The sequence below is a fragment of the Oncorhynchus gorbuscha genome, linkage group LG07 (assembly GCF_021184085.1).
Source record: "Oncorhynchus gorbuscha isolate QuinsamMale2020 ecotype Even-year linkage group LG07, OgorEven_v1.0, whole genome shotgun sequence".
Classification (NCBI taxonomy): Eukaryota; Metazoa; Chordata; class Actinopteri; order Salmoniformes; family Salmonidae; genus Oncorhynchus; species Oncorhynchus gorbuscha.
Window position 1 is genome coordinate 55,132,319 of NC_060179.1, and position 25,272 is coordinate 55,157,590.

Below are 25,272 nucleotides of genomic sequence, written 5' to 3' on the forward strand. Positions count from 1 at the left end.
ATCCCCTTTCCGATTGTTTGGGGCATCCTGAAAAAAGTTTGTCTGGAGAAGACAAGGTGAGCGCTATCATCAGTCCTGTGTCATGTCAACAGTAAAGCATCCTGGAGACCATTCATGTGTGGGGTTGCTTCTCAGCCATCCTCCGAGAGAAACTTCTCCCAACCATCTAGGAACAGTTTGGTGGTGAACAATGCCTTTTCCAGCATGATGGCGCACCTTGCCATAGGGCAAAAGTGGTAACTAAGTGGCTCGGGGAACAAAACATTGATATTTTGGGTCCATGGCCAGGAAACTCCCCAGACCTTAATCCCATTGAGAACTTGTGGTCAATCCTCAAGAGGCAGGTGGACAAACAGAAACCCACAAATTCTGACAAACTCCACGCATTAATTATGCAAGAATAGGCTGCCATCAGTCAGGACGTGGCCCAGAAGTTAATTGACAGCGGATTGCAGAGGTCTTGAAAAAGGGTCAACACTGCAAATATTGACTCTTTGCATCAACTTCATGTAATTGTCAATAAAAGCCGTTGACACTTATGAAATGCTTGTAATTATACTTCAGTATTGCATAGTAATATGACAAAAATATCTTCCGAGGCAGCAGACTTTGAACATTTATATTTGTGTCATTCTCAAAACCTTTGGCCACAACTGTATAGTTTACATAGAGTCCAGTGAAGTTCCTGGAGGGCAGTCTCGGTGTTCGCTTGAGGGGGAATGTCCACAGCTGTGATAACTGAAAAGAACTCTTGGTAGGTAAAACGGCTGGCAACCCTGGCTCGAATTTCGTCTACCTCGCTGTCAAGAAACTGGACATTGGCGATCATTTGTCCTGGGTGGTGGTCCGAACAGAGGATCCACTTAGGGAAAGTTGTATTCCTGGTCGTAATGTTGGTGGTGCTCCTATATCCTAAAATTTCCCAGGGTAGAAAATGTAAGAAATAGTACAACAAAAATACTGCATAGTTTCCTAAGAACTCAATGTGACCTTTTTATTTGTATTTTTCTGTCTGTGTTATTCTTATTATCCAGCACAAAGAGTGAAAAAAAAAACTTAGTTGCCAAAGTTTTAGGCCATGTCTTTTTTTCTGTCAGGCATCCGGAGCTAATCTGGTTGAAGCCAAATTCAGTATTTCTGACTTCAGAGTCTGGAAATGCTCCTTGATGTAGGTATGAAGCATCTAATGAAGGGACCTGAGCTTTCTTACTAATTGTTTTGCCCTCCCCCCTCGGTCTCTCACTCGAGTGCTGCCCTATACCAATCCAAAGCATGATAGGTCTCAACCCCACCCCCAGAAAGAAAAACAAGTTTAGAGAAACAAGCTGTGTGTCGCTGGTCATGGCTAGGAGGGTCCAGGTCGTCAAACTATGGGCAAAATTCTACTTTTGCCGTTAATTTGACAAAAGCTGTGTACCACGAGTCATGTCAGCCAGGCTAAATAAAATAAAGTCTCACTCAGATTTGATGCGTGTCAAAACCCACAAACATTATTTATAGCTTAATTGATCTGAAAAAATATTTATTCTGTTAATGATTTGTCTGTATGATTTACCCCAATGTATTTATGCATAGACATTCAATAAATAGTTTCTTCAAACTTTTACTGAAATGCAGTATGCCTATAAAACTGGAGGGACCTACCCGAATTAGTCCAATAGAAACTAATGATTTCAGCTACGAGGGATGGGGTTTATTCATGCAACCATCATTACTTTCAAGAAAACACAATGATTTGCACTTGTTTAAAGAGGTTTATTTTATTGGTAACCTGGTAAAATAACGAGAAAAATGTTAAGGGAAAATTGACCAAACTACTGTAGATGACACCTCACTAGGGTGTGTGTACCGTACGACCGGTCTCAGGTTGTGTGGATAGGGGCGGAGCGTGCCAGGAGCTCAGTGATGTAAGCGTTGTTATGGGCAACAAGCTCCTGCTTCATGGCTCTAAGCTCCGCCTTCACCTCCTGGTCAGTCATGGTGACTGCCGGAAGAGATTTCACCTTCTCCAGAAACGACTGGATCAATAGCTCTCCCTCCTGGAAAGAGATGGTATTAGAAGGTTGGAGTAATTATGAAGCCAAGTCATTCTACACCCAACAAATCCATAAAAGCAACATGTCGTATTGGTCCCATGTTTAATGAGCTGAAATAAAAGATCCCTGAAGTTTTCCATTGGCTTATTTCTCTCTTTGTGCAAACATGTGTTTACATCACTTTTAGTGAGCGTTTTTCCTTTGCCAAGATAATCCATTCAGCTGACATGCATGGCCTCAACCACTAACCACGCCAGCCCAGGACCTCTACGTCCGGCTTCTTCCCCTGTGGGATTGTCTGAGGGGGGTGGTGGTGCTGAGGAGTATTTCTGTCTGTAATAAAGCCGAAGACTAACATGGATTGGCTGGGCCTATGCCCTCAAACTACACGCCTGCCCAGTCATGTGAAATCCATATATTAGGACCTAATTGAATAGATTTCCTTATGAACTGTAACTCAGTGAACTCTGTTGCATGTATGAAAATTGATGTAAATTTTTGTTCTGTATAGTTCTACATGCCAAAACGACCTTGTCTTAACCTTGTAGTAGTGTGTGCGTATACCCGTTTATCGCTGCGTCGTTTCTTGGCCTCTGGCCCCTCCTCCCCACTTGGCTCCTCCTGAAACTCCTCCAGTTCTGCAGCTTTCTGCTTTGCCATGGCAACCACCGCAGGCGGGAAACACGCCAACTCCGCCACATGGATCCCAAAACTCTGGTCACACACACCTAAACATACACGTACTTTGTCAACCGCTGTTCTGATGTTTGTGTGTATATACTGGATACTACAGTGTAGTGTGTGTACCTGGTTTGACCCTGTAGAGCATGGTAAGTGTGTGTTGAGTGGTCAGAGCGGTGACGTGCAGGTTGCGGACGGTGGGGTGGTGTGTGGCCAACGCCGTAAGCTCATGGAAGTGAGTGGCAAACAGACAGAAGCAGCCAATCTTCGAGGCGATGTGTTCACTGATGGCCCAGGCCAGACCAAAGCCATCGAATGTAGATGTTCCGCGACCCAACTCATCGATTATTATTAGAGAGTTCTTCGTGGCAGCGCTAGGGAGAGAAAACAGTATAACAGTTGAGTCAACGTACAGGCAACTGCCAAAAATAATGGATACAAAGTACATTGAAAACAGGTGTTTCCACACAGGTGTGTTTGCTGAGTTAAGCAATTAACATCCCATCATGGTTAGGGTCATGTATAAAAAAAAACTTGTAGAATCTATGCCTAGGTACAGTGAAGCTGTTCTGGCTCGTGGTGCCCCAAAGCCCTATTAATACCCTTTATGTTGCAGTTTCCTGTACATGTTCATTATCAATGATGCACAACAAAGCACTTTGATCATGAAATCAGGGAGAGCAAAGGATGACTACACTAAAAGACAAAAGAGATGGTGGCGTGTGCGTGCGTGCTCTCACCGGAGAATAGCTGCAGTCTCCAGCATCTCGGACATAAATGTAGACACGCCCTTGAGCTGGCTATCCCCCGCCCCCACACGGCACAGACAGCTGTCAATCATGCTTAGCTCCGCCTTCTCACAGGGGACAAAGCAGCCAATCTGAGCCATCAGAGAGATCACGCCCACCTGCCTGATGAAGGTAGACTTCCCGCCCATATTTGGACCTGTGGAGGGGAGGGTTAGTGTATGTAAATCTGTACGTCAGGCCAGAGGGGTGTGTGTTTGTACTAAAATGAACGTAGCACATACAGTACAGAAGAGCATTGTGCATTTCTCAGGCTAAATGTATCAAGACAAATGTACACGTCTCCATGGTGTGCTCAGTTTATGGGTATTGACCCTTATAAAGTCTATGGTATGGACACTAGTGTTGTCCTGATACCATAAATTTGACTTCGATACCAGGTTAACTATTGGATTTTGAATTTTAAGACTCCTTAAGATAAAATTTTTACAAAATGATTGGATGAAACATTGAATTTGGCATTACTGCCATTAGCCAATACAAACGCAATGAATACAGATTCACTTAATGGAACAGAGGTCAGTCCAAAACAAAGTTTGTTCTGAAGTGTCTGTCCTATATCTGAGATAAGATCAGGAAACCATGTGTTTATTTTCATTTACATGTACTTATTTTAGGCACACAACGTTCATTTTTAAAAATCTGGTACCGGGGATCTTAAGACGAGTCTTGTTTGCATCCTAGAGCAAAACGGAGAACACCATCGTGTCCGTGAGGGTCATCTTTCAATAGAGTGGTCATAATAGTTTTATAAGCCAAACCGTTCGGACGACACAGACGTTTTCGTGAGGGTCATCTTTCAATAGAGTGGTCATAATAGTTTTATAAGCCAAACCGTTCGGACGACAGACGTTTTCGTGAGGGTCATCTTTCAATAGAGTGGTCATAATAGTTTTATAAACCAAACCGTTCGGACGACACAGACGATAGAGTGGTCATAGTTTTATAAGCCAAACCGTTCGGACGACACAGACATTTTCGTGAGGGTCATCTTTCAATAGAGTGGTCATAATAGTTTTATAAACCAAACCGTTCGGACGACACAGACGATAGAGTGGTCATAGTTTTATAAGCCAAACCGTTCGGACGACACAGACGTTTTCATGAGGGTCATCTTTCAATAGAGTGGTGATAATAGTTTTATAAACCAAACCGTTCGGACGACACAGACGATAGTGGTCATAGTTTTATAAGCCAAACCGTTCGGACGACACAGACATTTTCGTGAGGGTCATCTTTCAATAGAGTGGTCATAATAGTTTTATAAGCCAAACCGTTCGGACGAAACATTTTCGTGAGGGTCATCTTTCAATAGAGTGGTCATAATAGTTTTATAAGCCAAACCGTTCGGACGACACAGATGTTTTCGTGAGGGTCATCTTTCAATAGAGTGGTCATAATAGTTTTATAAGCCAAACCGTTCGGGCGACACAGACGTTTTCGTGAGAAGAACAACTTTTCGCTATGTCTCACGGTCGGACAAACACTGCTCTAGCTCTGCCACCTTTCACCACAGATGCGGAAGGGTAATATCGGCAGATTGAGACGCAGCCATGCAACAACAAAAAAAGAAGATCTCCATCTTAAACAGATTTTGATGCAGAATTTTTTTTATGATGTTACTTTGATTTCCGATTGTAGGCCAAGGGTTAATTCATCAATTATCCAGTCAATTGACTTTTTACCAATCTAACTCCCAAAACATAACGATAATCAATTATTTGAATGGTACATCTCTTGATGAACTGGGTAAATCAAGATGTAGCCTAGGTCTACTCACAATACAGGTGAAGGCATATTATTGAGTTTGTTTTAGCTCATTTCACGAGGCTACAGATGACAAAGTCCCTTCCATTTAGGATTTATTTAATTGGCAACTGCCAGGAGAACTTATTGTGTTGTCCTGACCAACAACATTTGCATAGAAGAAGCACCGTGATAAAAGTGTGCGCCGGCTCTAAGAAAGTAATGAGACATGAGGAGAGGAAGTGGAATCTGACTTTGTGGGAACCAGAAGGCGAGGAAGATTAAGCAAATTTGTTTTTGTTGGCGAGGGAGACGAAGTGAATTAATAACGCTTTTGGTGGCAAACAGCTTTGAAATCTGCATATTTTGCATTATGGTTTCACAAACAAAGTACGAGGGTAGTGAATTCAGCTGTAAATTAGCAGAGAAAGTTAGCCTACAATTAAAGCTGGAAGCTACCAGTATCTTTTGGATTGTGAAAGTGTTTTAGCCAGTGTGGACATTGTTTTGCGAACAGTAATTAACAGTTTCTACATGCCGTGTTGCATTATTCAAGTGTGCTAACTTGTGTGCAGCAGGAGTTGGGAGTTAACAATGCAGCCCAGACAGCTCTAGCAATGAATAAGTGTAGCGGGATCTTACCTTTTCGCGCTATAGACTTGATCCTCTCAATCATGTGAGAGACGCGTGACAGAAGTACCGAACGCAACAAAAATTATAGTACCAAACCGGAGATCGCGAATGGAACTTAGCCCTTGTTTTTAATGTCCTCCGACTTGGTGCTCAATCAAATCCCATTTAAACGGGTGAATGAACGGCTGCAGCCTCCTCTGAAATCCTCTCAAAATAAAACAGCTGTGCATGTGTACCTGTGATGATATAGAAGCTCTGCTCCCCCTGTATGAAGGATATATCATTAGGTATGAAGGCTGTGTCTGCGTCCGACTCCAGGCAGGGGTGTCTGGCCTGTTGGAGCTCCAGGCGCCTGCGGTCCGCAGCCAGGAGGCGTGGCCTGACATAGGGGATGGGGGCAGAGACTGACGCCACAGAGAAGCTGACCACCGCATCCAGCTGGGCGATGACGTCACTCAACGACTGCAGGGGGTCCACGTAACCTGGGGACGGACGTCCAAGGGTATATTTAAGACACAAAAAAGGAGACTCTGTTCCAACATTAATTTCTACCAAAAATGCTACATCAAACCTGATAGGAAGTTGCAGTGTGTGTGTGTGTGTGTCCTCACCCGCGGCGATGCTGATGATCTCCTTAACGATGGCATTCTGAGCCTCCTCATACTCCTCTCTGTTCCTGGTGTAGTCTTCATTCAAAGAACTCAGCTTACTACACACACACACACAAAGAAAAAGTTAGCTCACCGCGGGGCAAATTGTGTGTATGTGTGTGTGAGCGCGCCAAACCTGTTGGTGAACCGGACTCCATTCTTCTGGACGTCCAGCGTTGTGAACGTTTTGTTGTTCCTCAGACTCTTCTCCTCTTTACAGGTCACCCTCAGGTAATACCCCAACACACTGTTACACTCCAACTTCACTGTCTTACCAGCATCCAGACCTATACACACACACACACATACACACACAATGAAATACACTGGTGTGCGTCTATTCTGTGTGTGTCTGTCTGTGTCTGTGTGGTGTACCCAGTTCCCGTGCTGCACTGTTCAGTACACTCTGCATGCTGTTCTCCAGTGTGTCCATCTTCTCCCTCAGCTCAGAGAGCATCGGGTCAAACGACGCCTTCACCAGGAACTCATGGTGCTCCACCTACAAAAACACACACGGTTCACATCTAGTGTATTCTACCACGGAATACACACACACACACACACACACACACACACACCCACCCACCCGCCCACCCACCCACCACACACACCCACCCTACCTGGTTCATATCCAGTGTAGTTTCTATCATCTCCTGGTACTTGATAAAGTCAGCCTGCAGGTCTCTGAGAGGAGAGATGAACACGGCCTCCAACAGCATCTGGTGACTTCCTACAACACAGGATGGTGCTAGGGAGTTAGTGTGCGCGCGCATCTTAGTATGTGTGTGTGCGCGTGCGTGCACGTGTGTACCTTGGTGTTTCTCGAGAGCCAACAGAAGTGCAGGGATCTGGCCCACGGCCTGGTAACCACGGTAACAGTCCTGCAGTGTTGCCGAGAGCCGGTGAAACTTTTTGGACAAGCGGTGGAGATCTGGGAACCGCCGCAACAGATCGTCCTGAAGAGTCTGTCTGGCCTCACCGTCATTCACGAGGCACTCTACCAGGTCCAGTCTACACACACACACACACACACACACACACACTGAGAATTCACAGGTAGGGTCTGCAGTACTAGGTAAGACCAGAAGGTGGCAGCAGAACAGAGGGCTACAGGAAACACTGCTAATACTTACAGACCAGGGGGTTGGGAAGTCAATGGGAGAAGTGAAAAATGTATCCTTAGTTGTTTTTCTCTCAAATCTAAAAAGGCACAACCCACAGTCGAGCCAGTAGCTAAGTTTCCATTAACTTGTCCAGTGATTTTTTTGTTGACATTTAGAAAGTTTGCATAAGGAAGTAGATGCGACAATTGCCTGTCATGGTGCGTTTCCATTGAACTGTTGTCAAAACTTTTTATTTATTTACCTAGAATGTTTAATAAAATTAAAGTGGTTTAAGTGTTTCCATTTCAGCAAATTGTGCACGAATAAAGTGGCGACACGCTGTATGCCCTGCCCACCCATCGCAAAAGCCAGCACCTTGCACTCATGAAGGCCTAGTAAAAATCTAACAATTTGATGGTGAAACTGAATTGCAGTATAAAGCAATTCAGGCATTCTTCAAAGTCAAGACCAGCCGTGTCTCGCAAATAAATATTTTTAGAGTTGAATGACTGGATTTTGCAAGCAGTAGGCATTTGGAATTAAATGTGGAGCTTCATAGTTACAGTTGAAGTCGGAGGTTTACATACACCTTAGCCAAATACATTTAAACTCAATTTTCACAATTCCTGACATTTAGTAATAATCCCATTTTAGGTCAGTTTAGGATCACCACTTTATTTTAAGAATGTGACATGTCAGAATAATAGTAGATAGAATGAGTGGGTCAGACGTTTACATACACTCAATTAGTATTTGGTAGCATTGCCTTAAAATTGTTTAACTTGGGTCAAAAAAACTAAAACAAACAATAAAACATTTCTGGCAGCCTTCCACAAGCTTCCGACAATAAATTGGGTGAATTTAGTCCCATTAAATCCTGACAGAGCTGGTGTAACGGAGTCAGGTTCCTGACTGATGTTTGGAGATGTTGCTTCAATATATCCACATAATTTTCCTTGCTCATGATGCCATCTATTTTGTGAAGTGCACCAGTCCATCCTGCAGCAAAGCAACCCCACAACATGATGCTGCCACCCCGTGCTTCACGGTTGGGATGGTGTTCTTCGGCTTGCAAGCCTCACCCTTTTTCTTCCAAACATAACGATGGTCATTATGGCAAACAGTTATTTTTTTTGTTTCATCAGACCAGAGGACATTTCTCCAAAAAGTACAATCTTTGTCCCCATCTGCAGTTGCAAACCTTAGTCTGGCTTTTTTATGGCGGTTTTGGAGCAGTGGCTTCTTCCTTGCTGAGCGGCCTTTCAGGTTAGGCCGATATAGGACTCGTTTTACTGTGGATATAGATACTTTTCTACCAGTTTCCTCCAGCATCTTCACATGGTCCTTTGCTGTTGTACTGGGATTGATTTGCACTTTACCCACTAAAGTACGTTCATCTCGAGGAGACAGAACACACCTCCTTCCTGAACAGTAATGATGGCTGCGTGGTCCCATGGTGTTTATATTTGCGTACTATTGTTTGTACAGATGAACATGGTACCTTCAGGCGTAAGGAAATTGCTCCCAAGGATGAACCAGACTTGTGGAGGTCTACAATTTTTTTTCTTGGCTGATTTCCCTATGATGTCAAGCAAAGAGGCACTGAGTCTGAAGGTAGGCCTTGAAATACCTCCACAGGTACACCTCCAATTGACTCAAATTATTTCAATTAGCCTATCAGAATCTTCTAAAGCCATGACATAATTGTCTGGAATTTTCGAAGCTGTTTAAAGGCACAGTCAACTTAGTGTATGTAAACTTCTTACCCACTGGAATTGTGATAGTGAATTATAAGTGAAATAATCTGCTTGTAAACAATTGTTGGAAAAAATGTATTGTGTGATGCACAAAGTATATGTCCTAACCAACTTGCCAAAACTATAGCTTGTTAACAAGAAATTTGTGGAGTGGTTGAAAAACAAGTTTTAATGACTCCAACCTAAGTGTATGTAATAACATTGCGTGCCCCGCCCGCGTACCTTACCAATTGATTTGTCAATCATCAGTCGCAGGGTAGCCTAGTGGTTAGAGCGTTGGACTAGTAACCGGAAGGTTGCAAGTTCAAACCCCCGACCTGACAAGGTACAACTCTGTCGTACTGCCCCTGAACAGGCAGTTAACCCACTGTTCCTAGGCAGTCATTGAAAATAAGAATTTGTTCTTAACTGACTTGCCTAGTAAAATAAAGGTAATAATGTTTTTAAAGTTTGACGATAGAATCCACCGGTCGAATGGATAACAATGTATTCTAGCTTTAGAAAATGTATCCTACATCTGTGGCTTCCATTACAATTGACGCAATGATATTTTGTGACATTGCTTTTGTTGAATAAAACGTGTCAATGTACTAATGTTGACGTCCACTCACAGCAGGGCGACATGACTTGCTTTGAAGATGTCATATTGAAGGACATGTTAGCAAAAGAGGTCAAAGTCAGATGATCGCATATTCAAATCCTGCAGTTGACTTGATTTTCCTGTTTTTGATATATTCCACACTATGGAGGTTGGAAGAACGCTGTGAAATGGCGAAAATGCCCTTTTCGTTTAAGAGCCGTTTGAAGAGACAGCCTGAAATGTCAGCCTGTTCAGATGAGATGGAGTATTGACCTGCCTGGTGACATTAGTTAATAGATCAATAATGCCAAAACAACTGGGCACTCGGAAACTCTCAGACTTTGGTGCTTTCAAGACAACTTGGGAACTTAAAACAATTAACTCTAGGGGGGGAAATCACTTTGAACTGTCATCCAACTCGGAAATTCAAGCATCTTTCTAGAGCTCAGACTTTGCGACCTGAAGATCACTGACGTCATAACTTGAGATAGCACACACCCCTGCATTCGTCCTTAAAAAAAGATTAACCCATTTTGAATGTTATATCATATGTGAATCTCTGAGCGGTGTTCTATCGATTCCAGGGGTCATTTCATGTGTATTGGAGCTATTCACCATTCAAGCAGGCAGTAATAGTTGGTATGATACATTTTTTATCATATGATTAGTCATTACTACAACCTTGACAAAACGGACTCTTCCATTTGTCAAAAACAACTTCATATCGAAGGAGTGCCTTTTATTTGATGGCTTGCACAACACAACCGTTAGACCTGATGACGCATGAGCTTAGCGAGCTAAAGTCGCCATGACGCTGCCTACAAACCTGATCAGGGATTTCTATTGTCGAAGCAGTTTCTGGAGTTGTTCATGGACATTCTCTTTGGTAGAGTACTGAGATGAGTGAAAGAGAAAGGGAGAGAGGGTTGAAGAGATGTTGGACCTCACCTCTCCTCAATCCTGTTCTTGTCCATGAGCGGCTGTTTGATCCACTGGTTGACCAATCGCTGGCCCTGAGGGGTGCGGCACTTATTCAGAAGCCCGGCCAATGAGTGGGCTCCACTGGTGTCATCGGGAGAACCCTGGGGGAGAACGAGCCTATCAGGACAGACTCAGACTGCTCGGAATCAAGACAAATACCAGGAGCACAATGTTTGGGGTTACCCGCACACTGAACTGCAACGTATACTCACTAAGTCGATTAAATAGTATGTAGTAACCATGGCTCGAGACAAACATATTTTTTCCTCACCGTTCCGGTCCCAAAGTGCAATTTCAACTGTCCCAAAATTCAAATACTTGATTTTTAAATGTTGATATTCCAACATGAGTCTATGTCCTTGGCAGTGCTTTTAAAGTAATTGGTGTATTTCTGAGACATCTATATTACATAAACTTAATTTGTTACGAAAAATACAACTTTTTGCATCTTAACAAAAACATACATTACATTAATAATTATAATGTACTCATTGAACATGCTGACAACATGTACGTCTAAGAGAGAACAATGTTATTGTGAACTGGTTACTGAAGGAAATTCATTTAGAGACATTAAATTCCACCACCAGCTGCCCCTTTAAAACATAACAATATACCATAAAGAACAGGTGTGCGTGTTCCACAGCTTTCAATTTCTCTGCTTCACCCTCCTTCAGTCACTGAAGAATGGTCGCCTTGACCTTTTTGAGCACCACCGCTTGCTAACGGCCAGGGCTTAAAATGGACTTTTTGGTAGACCAGCCACCATGGCAGATAGATTTTTGAATCTACCAGCCACTCAGATTTTTATCAGTCAAAAAAAACAAACATTTTACAAAAATTAAAACACAAAAAAAGTTGAGCTTTGTAATGTTTCTAAAACAATAAATGTATTACTAGTAAGGAGTAATGTTGTATTTTTTTTCTTTTTATATCAGATGAGACAAATGCTCACCGGGGTTGCGAAACTTGTCATGTTTGTGCCCGTGGGATTGAGAATCTGACTAGCATCCGTGTTGCTTCGCTTCTGGAGGTCGACCGATTATGATTTTTCAACGCCGATACTGATTATTGGAGGACAAAAAAGGCCGATAAATGTATTTGGACAATTACAACAATACTGAATGAACACTTATTTTAACTTATTATAATGCATCAATAAAATCAATTTAGCCTCAAATAAATAATGAAACATGTTCAATTTGGTTTAAATAATGCAAAAACAAAGTGTTGGAGAAGAAAGTAAAAGTGCAGTATCTGTCATGTAAAATACTAATGTTTAAGTTCCTTGCTCAGAACATGAGAACATATGAAAGCTGGTGATTCCTTTTAACATGAGTCTTCAATATTCCCAGGTATGAAGTTTTAGGTTGTAGTTATTATAGGACTATTTCTCTTTATACCATTTGTATTAACTATACAGTGGGGCAGAAGAGTATTTAGTCAGCCACCAATTGTGCAAGTTCTCCCACTTAAAAAGATGAGGCCTGTAATTTTCACCATAGGTACACTTCAACTATGACAGACAAAATGAGAAGAAAAAAATCCAGAAAATCACATTGTAGGATTTTTAATTAATTTATTTGCAAATTATGGTGGACAATAAGTATTTGGTCAATAACAAAAGTTTCTCAATACTTTGTTATATACCCTTTGTTGGCAATGACAGAGGTCAAACGTTTTCTGTAAGTCTTCACAAGGTTTTCACACATTGTTGCTGGTATTTTGGCCCATTCCTCCATGCAGATCTCCTCTAGAGCAGTGATGTTTTGGGGCTGTTGCTGGGCAACACGGACTTTCAACTCCCTCCAAAGATTTTCTATGGGGTTGAGATCTGGAGACTGGCTAGGCCACTCCAGGATCTTGAAATGCTTCTTACGAAGCCACTCCTTCGTTGCCCGGGCGGTGTGTTTGAGATCATTGTCATGCTGAAAGACCCAGCCACGTTTCATCTTCAATGGCCTTGCTGATGGGAGGTTTTCACTCAAAATCTCACGATACATGACCCCATTCATTCTTTCCTTTACACGGACCAGTCGTCCTGGTCCCTTTGCAGAAAAACAGCCCCAAAGCATGATGTTTCCACCCCCATGCTTCACAGTAGGTATGGCGTTCTTTGGATGCAACTCAGCATTCTTTGTCCTCCAAACACGACGAGTTGAGTTTTTACTAAAATAATAAATAATTGCTCCCGCAGTTGATTTCTTCAAACCAAGCTGCTTACCTATTGTAGATTCAGTCTTCCCAGCCTGGTGCAGGTCTACAATTTTGTTTCTGGTGTCCTTTGACAGCTCTTTGGTCTTGGCCATAGTGGAGTTTGGAGTGTGACTGTTTGAGGTTGTGGACAGGTGTCTTTTGTACTGATAACAAGTTCAAACAGGTGCCATTAATACAGGTAACGAGTGGAGGACAGAGGAGCCTCTTAAAGAAGAAGTTACAGGTCTGTGAGAGCCAGAAATCTTGCTTGTTTGTAGGTGACCAAATACTTATTTTCCACCATAATTTGCAAATAAATTCATTATAAATCCTACAATGTGATTTTCTGGATTTTTTTCTTCTCATTTTGTCTGTCATAGTTGAAGTGTACCTATGATGAAAATTACAGGCCTCATCTTTTTAAGTGGGAGAACTTGCACAATTGGTGGCTGACTAAATACTTTTTTGCCCCACTGTACCTTTGACTATTGGATGTTCTTATAGGCACTTTAGTATTGCCAGTGTAACAGTATAGCTTCCGTCCCTCTCCTCCCTGGGCTCGAACCAGTAACACAACGACAACAGCCACCCTCGAAGCAGCGTTACCCATGCAGAGCAAGGGGAACAACGACTCCAAGTCTCAGAGTGAGTGACATTTGAAACGCTATTAGCACGCACCCCATCGTTACATCAGCCTAATAATATAAAATAATAATATATGCCATTTAGCAGACGCTTTTATCCAAAGCGACTTACAGTCATGTGTGCATACATTCTACGTATGGGTGGTCCCGGGGATCGAACCCACTACCCTGGCGTTACAGGCGCCATGCTCTACCAACTGAGCTACACAGGACCAATCTCGGGACTAGATAGGCTTGAAGTCATAAACAGCAGAGCTGCTTGCAAAACGCACAAATGTGCTGTTTGAATTAATGCTTGAGCCTGCTGGTGCCTACCATCGCTCAGTCAGACTGTTCTATCAAATCATAGACTTAATTATAACATAATAACACACAGAAATGCGAGTCTTAGGTCATTAATATGGTCGAATCCGGAAACGTATCATTTCGAAAAACAGACTTATTTTTTCAGTGAAATACGGAACAGTTTATTTTATCTAACGGGTGGCAAGTCTAAATATTGCTCTTACATTGCATAACCTTCAATGTTATGTCATAATTACGTAAAATTCTGGCAAATTAGTTCGCAATGAGCCAGGCGGCCCAAACTGTTGCATATACCCTGACTCTGCATGCAATGAACGCAAGAGAAGTGACAATTTCACCTGGCTAATATTGCCTGCTAACCTGGATTTATTTTAGCTAAATATGCATGTTTAAAAATATACTTCTGTGTATTGATTTTAAGAAAGGCATTGGTGTTTATGGTTAGGTACACGTTGGAGCAACGACGGTCCTTTTTCGCGAATGCGCACAGCATCGATTATATGCAACACAGGACACTAGATAAACTAGTAATATCATCAACTAAGTTATAACTAGTGATTATGATTGATTAAGTTTAATGCTATCTAGCAACTTACCTTGGCTTCTTACTGCATTCGCGTAACAGACGGGCTCCTCGTGAGGCAGGTGGTTAGAGCGTTGGACTAGTTAACCATAAGGTTGCAAGATTGAATCCCTGAGCTGACAAGGTAAAAATCTGTTGTTCTGGCACTGAACAAGGCAGTTAAACCCCACCTCCCGTTCCTAGGCAGTCATTGAAAATAAGAATGTGTTAACTGCCTTGCCTAGTTAAATAAAGATTAAAAGGTGTAAAAAATAATAATAAAAATAACATTTTTTAAATCGGCTTGTTGGGAAAACTTGAAATCGGCCCTAATTAAAATCGGCCATTCCGATTAAATCGGTCGACCTCTATTCTCTTACCTAGCAGTTGAAACTCAACCTAGCTTGTGAACAAAACATTGTAAATAGCCAAGAATCACAAGGACAAAGTCTCACTTCAGTATATTAAAAACTTTATGCCTGTGCACAGCGCTTCTAAAAATGAATCCATCGCTCAGCTCTTCAAGTGTGCACGCACAGCCCCCAGCTAGGCAATGTTGCAGCGTGATGCAGAAATACTTAGCACATTTTACAGTGTGAATTCAGTTCAGGGAGATACAACCATATTTTCTACAATAACCTAGTAGCTAGCCACAGCCTACAGCTAATGCAAATGCCATAGCAACACCAGGCACAAAACCTCAATTCTGGGCCTGTTGGAGGCAGGTAGCCTAGTGGTTAGAGTCGAATCCCCGAGCTGACAACATAAAAATCTGTCCTTCTGCCTCTGAACAAGGAAGTTTACCCACTGTTCCTAGGCCGTCATTGAAAATAAGAAATTGTTATTAACTGACTTGCCTAGTTGAATAAAGGTAAAATAAAATAAAGAAATACAGGCTGGGAGAGAGTCAAAAGTGCATTCTAATAGGCCTATTTGCTTAACATTAGAATGATATTTTTCCATAACCTAAATAATTACATATGCCATGACTAACCAGCCATATCATTGATGGAAACCTGGACATTTTACATAGCCTATAGCTTATTCTGTCAGTAAGGCAAAATTCTATTGTTGCATCTTCAGATATTCCCTCCAAGTTTCTACTATTATGCTGTACATCCATCTCTGTCGCATTATTTTTAAAAACATGCGCATCAGGTGCATGTTTGAGAACGGTGTTCTCCGGTAATAGCATTTTGGAACATTGACGCATTTGGCCCGTGCTTGTGATGTGAATTATTCATACTCTATCAACTTAAATGCTAAATGTTACCTGAAATGTACCTGAAATAGGTTGAGGGCTTGTACAGCAGCGTTGTCCAGCCTCATATACTGGCTCAGGTCAAGGGTCGTCAAGCTGAAGGAGCTGAAGTTTGATTGGTCAGACAGCAACTCCAGGTAACGAACCACTGCTGCCAAGCATGACATAGCTACCTGGAACACACAGACATGTCATTTTACTACTAACGGAGTGGGTTGTGTTTGGAAACAGTCATATTATCCCATGTGCGACGCGGTTATAGAAATAACTTTACTAATGACAATGCACGCTGGCATAACAAACTGCTGCAACCCAGACCGACCCACAGCGTTAACAACAACTGTTTATTAAGACTCATCCTATACGAGTAGGTTTGTGTGGGTTACCTGTTTGTCTAGTTCAGGCAGAACGTTGCAGGCGTTGGCCTCCCCTTTCCTGGTCCGTAGCAGTCGGTTGAGGTCCTGGGTCATGTCTTTACTACTGAACTCTGTTCTCTTTCTGTCTGACAGCAACACACCGCCACGCTGCACCACCTACACACGTTATATACACAGTGCCATCAGAAAGTATTCAAGACCCCTTGACTTTTTCCACATTTTGTTTGGTTACAGCCATCTCCTCTACAATGGCTCCGAAGGAGATGGCTGTCATTTCACGGTCTCCTAGCCAATTGTGCTTGTGTGTTTTCACATTATTTGTAACTTGTTTTTAGATAATGTTTCTGCCACTATCTCTTATGATCAAAAAGAGCTTCTAGATATCAGGACAGCGATTACTCACCTCATACTGGAAGACATTTGTTTTCCTTAAAAAGAGTGACACGAAGGATTTACTTCAGACAAAGGCCCTCATCCCCGTGATTCGCAGGAGAAAGAGAGATATCGGGACATAGGTCGGGGTGCCTTGGAAGGATCCGACGGCGAGTGGGTAATCTGCCTTCACCATCCGTCCTATTAGCCAACGTACAATCATTGGATAACAAAATAGACGAACTACGATCACGTATATACATCCCATCAACGGGACATTAAAAACGGATATCTTATTCTGAACGACGACATGGATAACATACAGTTGGCGGGTTTTTTACGCTGCATCGGCAAGATAGAACAGCTGCCTCCGATAAGACAAGGGGTGGCGGTCTGTGTAAACAACAACTGGTGCACAACATCTAATAGTAAGGAAGTCTCAAGGTTTTGCTAGCCCAAGGTGGAGTATCTCATAAGCTGCAGACCACACTTTTTATCAAGAGAGTTTTCATTTATATTCTTCATAGCTGTCTATTTACCACCACAAACCGATGCTGGCACTAAGACCCCACTCAAGAAGCTGTATAAGGACAGAAGGAAACAGGAAAACTCAGAGGCAGCACTCCTAGTGGCCGGGGACTTTAATGCAGGCACACAAACCAGTTTTACGTCATTTCTATCAGCATGTTAAATGTGCAACCAGAGGGAAGAAAAACTCTAGACCACCTTTACTCCACACACAGAGGCGCGTACAAATCCTCAGGTGGAAAGGGTGGGCATCAACACATACGCCACACTGATCCTCAACACAGGGGTCCCTCAGGGGTACGTGCTCAGTCCCCTCCTGTACTCCTTGTTCACTTATGACTGCATGGCCAGGAACAACTCCAACACCATAATTAAGTTAGCCGACGACAACAGTGGTAGGCCTGATCACCGACAATGGTGAGACAGCCTATAGGGAGGTCAGAGACCTGGCCGCGTGGTGCCAGGATAACCTCTCCCTCAACGTGATCAAGAAGATGATTGTAGACTACAGGAAAAGGAGGACCGAGCACGCCCATACTCTCATGGACGGGGCTGTAGAGGAGCAGGTTGAGAGCTTCAAGTTTTTCGGTGTCCACATCACCAACAACCTATCATAGTCCAAACACACCAAGACAGTCGTGAAGATGGCAGGACAAAGCCTATGCCCCCTCAGGAGACTGAAAAGATTTGGCAGGGGTCCTCAGAAGCCTCAAAAGGTTCTACAACTGCACCATTGAGATTATCCTGACTAGTTGCCTCCTACCTATAGGCACTACACAGGTAGTACGTACAGCCCAGTACATCACTGCGGCCAAGCGTCCTGCCATCCAGGACCTCTATACCAGGCGGTGTCAGAGGAAGGCCTTAAAATTGTCATAGACTCCTGCCACCCTAGTCAAAGACTTCTCTCTGCTACAGCACGGCAAGCGGTACCGGAGCACCAAGTCTAGGTCAAAAAGGCTTCTCAACAGCTTCTGCCCCCAAGCCATAAGACTCCTGAACATCCAATTGCTACCCAGACTATTTGCATTGTAACCCCTCTTTTACGCCGCTGATACGCTGGTTATCATCGTTGTACAATCAATTTAACCCTACCTACATATAATTGAAGTAATATGTACCTTGACTAACCTGTGCCCTCGCATATTGAATCTGTACCAGGAACCCTGTATATAGTCTCACTACTTTTTATTTTATTTTTACTGGTGCTCCTTAAATTACTTTTAAAATGTTTTACTAATCTATTTTTCAATCATTTTTTCTTAAAATTGGTTAAGAGCTTGTAGGTAAGCATTTCACTGTTTGGGCGGCAGGGTAGCCTAGTGGTTAGAGTGTTGGACTAGTAACAGGAAGGTTGCAAGTTCAAACCCCCGAGCTGACAAGGCACAAATCTGTCGTTCTGCCCCTGAACAGGCAGTTAACCCACTGTTCCCAGGCCGTCATTGAAAATAAGAATTTGTTCTTAACTGACTTGCCTGGTTAACTAAAGGTAAAATAAATGAATAAATAAAAGAGTACACCTGTTATATAGCATTTGACAGATAAAACTTCTTATATTAACTTATTTATAATTGTCCCCCACCCTCTCAATCTACACACAATACCCATTAATGACAAAGCAAAAACTTGTTTAGAAATGTTAGCGAATTTAGTCAAAATAAACTGAAATCACATGTACATAAGTATTCAGACCCTTCATTCAGCACTTTGTTGAAGCACCTTTGGCAGCGATTACAAGCCTCAAGTCTTCTTGGGTATGACGCTGCAAGCATGGCACACCTGTATTTGGGGAGTTTCTCCCAATCTTCCCTGCAGATCCTCTCAAGCTCTGTCAGGTTGGATGGGGTGCGTTGCTGCACAGCTATTTTCAGGTCCCTCCAGAGATGTTCGATCGGTTTCAAGTCCGGGCTCTGGCTGGGCCACTCAAGGACATTCCCAAAGCCACTCATGCGTCGTCTTGGCTGTGTGCTTCGGGTCGTTGTCCTCATGGAAGGGGAACCTTCGCCCCAGTCTGAGGCCCTGAGCATGTTTTAATTAAGTATCTCTGTACTTTGTTCCGTGCATCTTTGCCTCAATGCTGACTAGTCTCCCAGTCCCTCCCGCTGACAAACATCCCCACAGCATGACGCTGCCACTACCATGCTTCACCGTAGGGATGGTGCCAGGACTCCTCCAGATGTGACGCATGGCATTCAGGCCAAAGAGTTCAATCTTTGTTTCATCAGACCAGAGAATCTTGTTTCTCATGGTCTGAAAGTCCTTTAGGTGCCTTTTGGCAAACTCCACGCATGCTCTCATGTGCCTTTTACTGAGGAGTGGCTTCAGTCTGGCCACTCTTCCATAAAGGCCTGATTGTTGGAGTGCTGCAGAGATGTTCTTCTGGAAGGTTCTTCTATCTCCACAGAGGAACTCTGTCAGAGTGACCATCGGGTTCTTGGTAACCTCCCTGACCAAGGCCCTTCTCCCCCGATTGCTCAGTTTGGCTGGGCAGCTAGCTCTACGAAGAGTCTCGGTGGTTCCAAACTTCTTCCATTTAAGAATGATGAAGGCCACTGTGTTCTTGGGGACCTTCAATGCTGCAGAAATGGTTTGGTACCCTTCCCCAGATCTGTGCCGACGCAATCCTGTCCCGGAGCTCCACAAACAATTCCTTTGACCTTATTGCTTGGTTTTTGTTCTGACATGCACTGTCAATTGTGGGACCTTATATGAAACAGGTGTGCCTATCCAAATCATGTCCAATCAATTGAATTTACCACAGGTGGATTCCAATCCAGTTGTAGAAACATCTCAGGGATGATCAATGGAAACAGGATTCATCCGAGCTCAATTTTGAGTCTTATAGCAAAAGAGTCTGTAAATAACATACACAAAAAAAAATGCTTTCTGATTATGGGGTAGTGTGTGTAGATTTCGGAGTTGGTTTTATTATCCATTTTAGAATAAGGCTCTAACGTAACAAAATGGGGGAAAAGTCAACTTCGTCTGAATACTTTCCGAAGGAAGGACGAACACACAGGTATATACAGTTCCAGTGAAAAGTTTAGACACCTACTCATTCCAGGGTTTTTCTTTATTTACACTATTTTCCACATTGTAGAATGAATAGTGATTACATCAAAATGATTAAATAACAATGGAATCATGTCGTAACCAAAAAAATAAAAAGTGCTAAACCATTCTAAATATATTTTATATTTGAGATTCTTCAAAGTACCCACCCTGTGCCTTGATGACAGCTTTGCACACTCTTGGCATTCTCTCAACCAGCTTCATGAGGTAGTCACCTGGAATGCATTTCAATTAACAGGTGTGCCTTCTTAAAAAGTTAATTTGTGGAATTTCCTTCTTAATGCATTTGAGTCTATCAGTTGTGTTTAGACAAGGTCCCTAAGCCCCATTTGGTAAAATATCAAGTCCATATTATGGCAAGAACAGCTCAAATATGCAAAGAGAAATGACAGTCCATCATTACTTTAAGACATGGTCAGTCAATGTGGAAAACTTCAACAACTTCCTTCAAGTGCAGTCGCAAAAACCATCAAGCGCAATGATGAAACTGTCTCTCATGTTACCTCTGCTGCAGAGGATAAGTTCATTAGAGGTAACTGCACCTCAGACTGCAGTGCAAACAAATGCTTCACAGAGTTCACGTAACAGACATCTCAACATCAACTGTTCAGAGGAGACTGCGTGAATCAGGCCTTCACGGTTTAATTGTTGCAAATAAATCACTACTAAAGGACACCAATAAGAAGAAGAGACTTGCTTGGTGCCAAGAAACATGAACAGTGGACATTAGACTGGTGGAAATCCGTCCATTGGTCTGATGAGTCCAAATTTGATATTTTTGGTTCCAACCACAGTGACTTTGTGAGACACAAAGTAGGTTAACGGATGATCTCCGCATGTTTGGTTCCCACCGTGAAGCATGGAGGTGGTGGTGTTTTGCTTGTGACACTGTCAGTCATTTGTTTAGAATTCAAGGCACACGTAACCAGCATGGCTACCACAGCATTCTGCTGCAATATGCCATCCCATCTGGTTTGTGCTTAGTGGGACGATCATTTGTTTTTCAACAGGAGAATGACCAAAAACAAACCTCCAGGCTGTGTAAGGGATATTTTACCAAGGAGATTGATGGAGTGCTGCATCAGATGATCTGGCCTACACAATCATCCGTCCAAGAGTGTGCAAAGTTGTCATCAAGGCAAAAGGTAACTACTTTGAAATAACTAAAATATAAAATAGATTGATTTGTTTCACACTTTTTTTGGTTACTACATGATTCCATGTGTGTTATTTCATCGTTTTGATGTCTTCACTATTAATCTACAATGTAGAAAATAGTAAAAATAAAGAAAAACCCTTTAATGAGTAGGTGTCCAAACTTTTGACTGGTACTTTAAATAGACACACACACACTCACCTCACAGAGTCAGTCCCTTTCTCACAGACTTCATTCACCTCCCACAAAGACATTATCTCTCTGTTGCATAGACACACGCACACCTACCTGTCGTATGTTATCAGTGTTGTCACCCTGTGGTAGCAGACATTCCTTAGGGCTCAGCTGCACAAGCAGAGCCTCCAGGTTACAGAAAGTCTCTCCATCAAGGAACTCACACACTCCCATGGTCCTTAGGGACGCGTCCACATAGCCCACGCCCACCACGCGCTGTCCGTCACCCCCGACAGCCAACCGTACGGCCACAACCCCCGCTGAACCAGCCCCTCTTCCCTCAGCCCCACCAAATAGAACCTCCTCAAACTGGCTCAGATTCCCTGGAGATGCCTGAAGAGAGAAGTAGTGAAAGAGAGAACTATTACAAGACTTGTAAATGTAACCTTCAGATTGTGTCTATGGCTGTGTTTGTACCTTGTACTCCAGTTGCCAGCTGTGATCCTTGGATTTGCTTTGGTTCCTGTAGACTTCCACTCTGTATTGTTTCACCAGCAGCAGGTCTCTGACCAGAGCCTCAAAGTTTGTCTTGCTGAGAACCACACTCTCCAGCTTGCGGCTACCTACACACACACACACACACACACACACACACACACACACACACACACACACACACACACACACACACACACACACACACACACACACACACACACACACACACACACACACACACACACACACACACACACACAATAAATACAGGTCTAAAGTCTTCAAAAGCCAAGTTAAACAGATTACTGACCATGTTGAATCACATCGTACCTTCTCCGCTATGCAATCTGGTTTCCGAGCTGGTCATGGGTGCACCCCAGCCACGCTCAAGGTCCTTAACGATATCATAACCGCCATCGATAAGAGACACTACTGTGCAGCTGTATTCATCGACCTGGCCAAGGCTTTCAACTCTGTCAATCACCACATTTTTATTGGCAGACTCAACAGCCTTGGTTCCTCAAATGATTGCCTCGCCTGGTTCACCAACTACTTATCTGATAGAGCTCAGTGTGTCAAATCGGAGGGCCTGTTGTCCGGACCTCTGGCAGTCTCTATGGAGGTGCCACAGGGTTCAATTCTCGGACCGACTCTCTTCTCTGTATACATCAATGATGTTGCTCTTGCTGCTGGTGATTTTCTAATCAACCTCTACACAGACGACACCATTCTGTATACTTCTGGCCCTTCTTTGGACACTGTTAACTAACCTCCAGACGAGCTTCAATGCCATACAACTCTCCTTCAGTGGCATCCAACTGCTCTTAAAAGCAAATAAATCTAAATGCATGCTATTCAACCGATCATTGCCCGCACCTGCCCGCCCATCCAGCATCACTACTCTGGACGGCTCGGACTTAGAATACGTGGATAACTACAAATACCTAGGTGTCTGGCTAGACTGTAAACTCTCCTTCCAGACTCACATTAAGCATCTCCAATCAAAAATTAAATCTAGAATTGGCTTCCTATTTCACAACAAAGCTTCCTTCACTTATGCTGCCAAACATACCCTCGTAAAACTGACCATCCTATCGATCCTTAACTTCGGCGATGTCATCTATAAAATAGCCTTCAACACTCTACTCAGCAAACTGGATGTAGTCTATCACAGTGCCATCCGTTTTTCACACCAAAGCCCCATATACTACCCACCACTGCGACCTGTATGCTCTCGTTGGCTGGCCCTCACTTCATAATCGTCGCCAAACCAACTGGCTACAGGTTATCTACAAGTCTCTGCTAGGTAAAGCCTCGCCCTATCTCAGCTCGCTGGTCACCATAGCAGCATCCACTCGTAGCACACGCTCCAGCAGGTATCTCTCTGGTCACCCCCAAAGCCAATTCCTCATTTGGTCGCCTTTCCTTCCAGTTCTCTGCTGCTACTGACTGGAACGAACTGCAAAAATCACTGAATCTGGAGATTCCATCTCCCTCACTAGCTTTAAGAACCATCTGTCAGAGCAGCTCACAGATCACTGCACCTGTTCATAGCCCATCTGTATACAGCCCATCTATCTACCTCATTCCCATACTGTATTTATTTATTTTGCTCCTTTTGCACCACAGTATCTCTATTTGCACATCCATCTTTTGCACATCTACCATTCCAGTGTTTAATTGCCATATTGTAATTACTTTGCCTATTTATTGCCTTAACTCCCTTATTTGCACTCACTGTATATAGACTTTTTTTTCCTACTGTATTATTGACTGTATGTTTTGTTCTTTCCATGTGTAACTCTGTGTTGTTGTATGTGTCGAACTGCTATGCTTTTACATTTACATTTAAGTCATTTAGCAGACGCTCTTATCCAGTGCTTTATATTGGCCAGGTCGCAGTTGCAAATGAGAACTTGACCTCAACTAGCCTACCTGGTTAAATAAAGGTGAAATAAAAATTTTAATACTAGAGGAAGCACACTGGCTGGCAGAAGATGGAACTAGAGATTTTGGTCGACAATCTTCAAATTCTCTCAACGATTAAACATTTGATCTCGATACAGTTCCGGTCTCAAAAGTGGTTTGTTGACTTTAGCAAAAAAAAAAAAAAATATATATATATATATTTTTTTTTAACGCTTTGTTTAGAAGTGTAACGGCGAATTCGTGCTTCGCTCTGCCCCCCAAGGCTCATTTGTTCCCATTGGAAACGACAGACTGTGGTCCATCTTGGTTTAGTTATATAAATCTTTGGCTGAAGCACATTTTTTGTAGTGATTTTCACCGAAACGGGAATAACGTCTGACGTTACATGACTTTTTTTTTTTTTTTTAAAGCGTCCCAACAATTGTCAGGCATGTTCCTTGACAAATACTTTGATAAACGAGGCCCCTCCTGTGTAAATTCTCATAACATACTACGAAAAGCTCTATTCCGGTCGTAAAAGTATCGAAGTGGCGTGATTTTAGGTTAGCTCAAATTGCGATTTAGCTAGCGTCATATGTATCAAGCTAACAATAGCCCACGCAAATATTGAAGTAGTTAAGCATCTAGCTATCAGGATTAGCTAATCTAAAGTGAAAAACCATGCAGATGGCTAGCTTTGAGCTAAATAAGTGTAGCTACCTGAGCCTAGGGTCTTGATGACTCCGTTGGTCTTGAAAATCTCCTTGGCGGCGAACAGCGCTTCGGTCCCGTGCACCGTGTAGTAGTCACCCCGGTCGAAGACCCTGAAAGTGGTGTCTGGCTTCTCCGGCATGGAAAAGTAGTAGGTAAGGAAGCCATGTTCGGCAACAGCATCCATGGACAAGCTCTGTTTAGGTTGCACCGCCATGCTGGAATCTCCCGCCACAGACTGGAGAAACGGGAAGTTACGTCAGGGCACAGATAGAACGATGAGACAGATATTTCACCGGATGTATAAATGTGAAGCATCCGGTTGGCGTTTCAACGCAGTACCTAATATGGTAGTGAGAGGAAGCTCAGGCAGTGGGAAAAGATGGAACAAAATATATTTGGGCCGACATTCTGTTAATTTTTTTATTTTTTATTTTTTAACCTTTACCTAGACAAGTTAGTTAAGAACAAATTCTTATTTACAATGACGCTAACCCGGACGACGCTGGGCCAATTGTGCCTCCCAATCACGGC

General features: G+C 42.9%; 1 protein-coding gene across 1 annotated transcript; it reads right to left on the minus strand.

The window, feature by feature from the left end:
• Positions 1–1,739: 1,739 nt before the first annotated feature.
• Positions 1,740–24,996, minus strand: msh2 (mutS homolog 2 (E. coli)). The gene is made up of 16 exons (XM_046356815.1): positions 24,748–24,996; positions 22,099–22,244; positions 21,736–22,014; positions 16,329–16,475; positions 15,966–16,115; positions 10,941–11,074; positions 7,364–7,563; positions 7,173–7,282; positions 6,928–7,051; positions 6,689–6,839; positions 6,514–6,611; positions 6,139–6,384; positions 3,458–3,662; positions 2,844–3,091; positions 2,601–2,764; positions 1,740–2,039 (listed from the first exon to the last, which is right to left on the minus strand). Exons 1-16 carry the CDS (start codon positions 24,953–24,955, stop codon positions 1,863–1,865), a joined length of 2,787 nt encoding a protein of 928 aa, XP_046212771.1. The 5' UTR covers positions 24,956–24,996; the 3' UTR covers positions 1,740–1,862.
• Positions 24,997–25,272: the final 276 nt, after the last annotated feature.

Excerpts from the sequence above, each read along its gene's own strand:
- msh2 (XM_046356815.1), bottom strand. The coding sequence starts at position 24,955 with ATGGCGGTGCAACCTAAACAGAGCTTGTCCATGGATGCTGTTGCCGAA. Across the intron at positions 16,476-21,735 it reads ACACTGATAACATACGACAG|GTGGTGCAGCGTGGCGGTGT; the intron begins GTAGGTGTGCGT and ends TAACGTGTGTAG. Across the intron at positions 3,092-3,457 it reads GAGACTGCAGCTATTCTCCG|CGCTGCCACGAAGAACTCTC; the intron begins GTGAGAGCACGC and ends TTCTCTCCCTAG.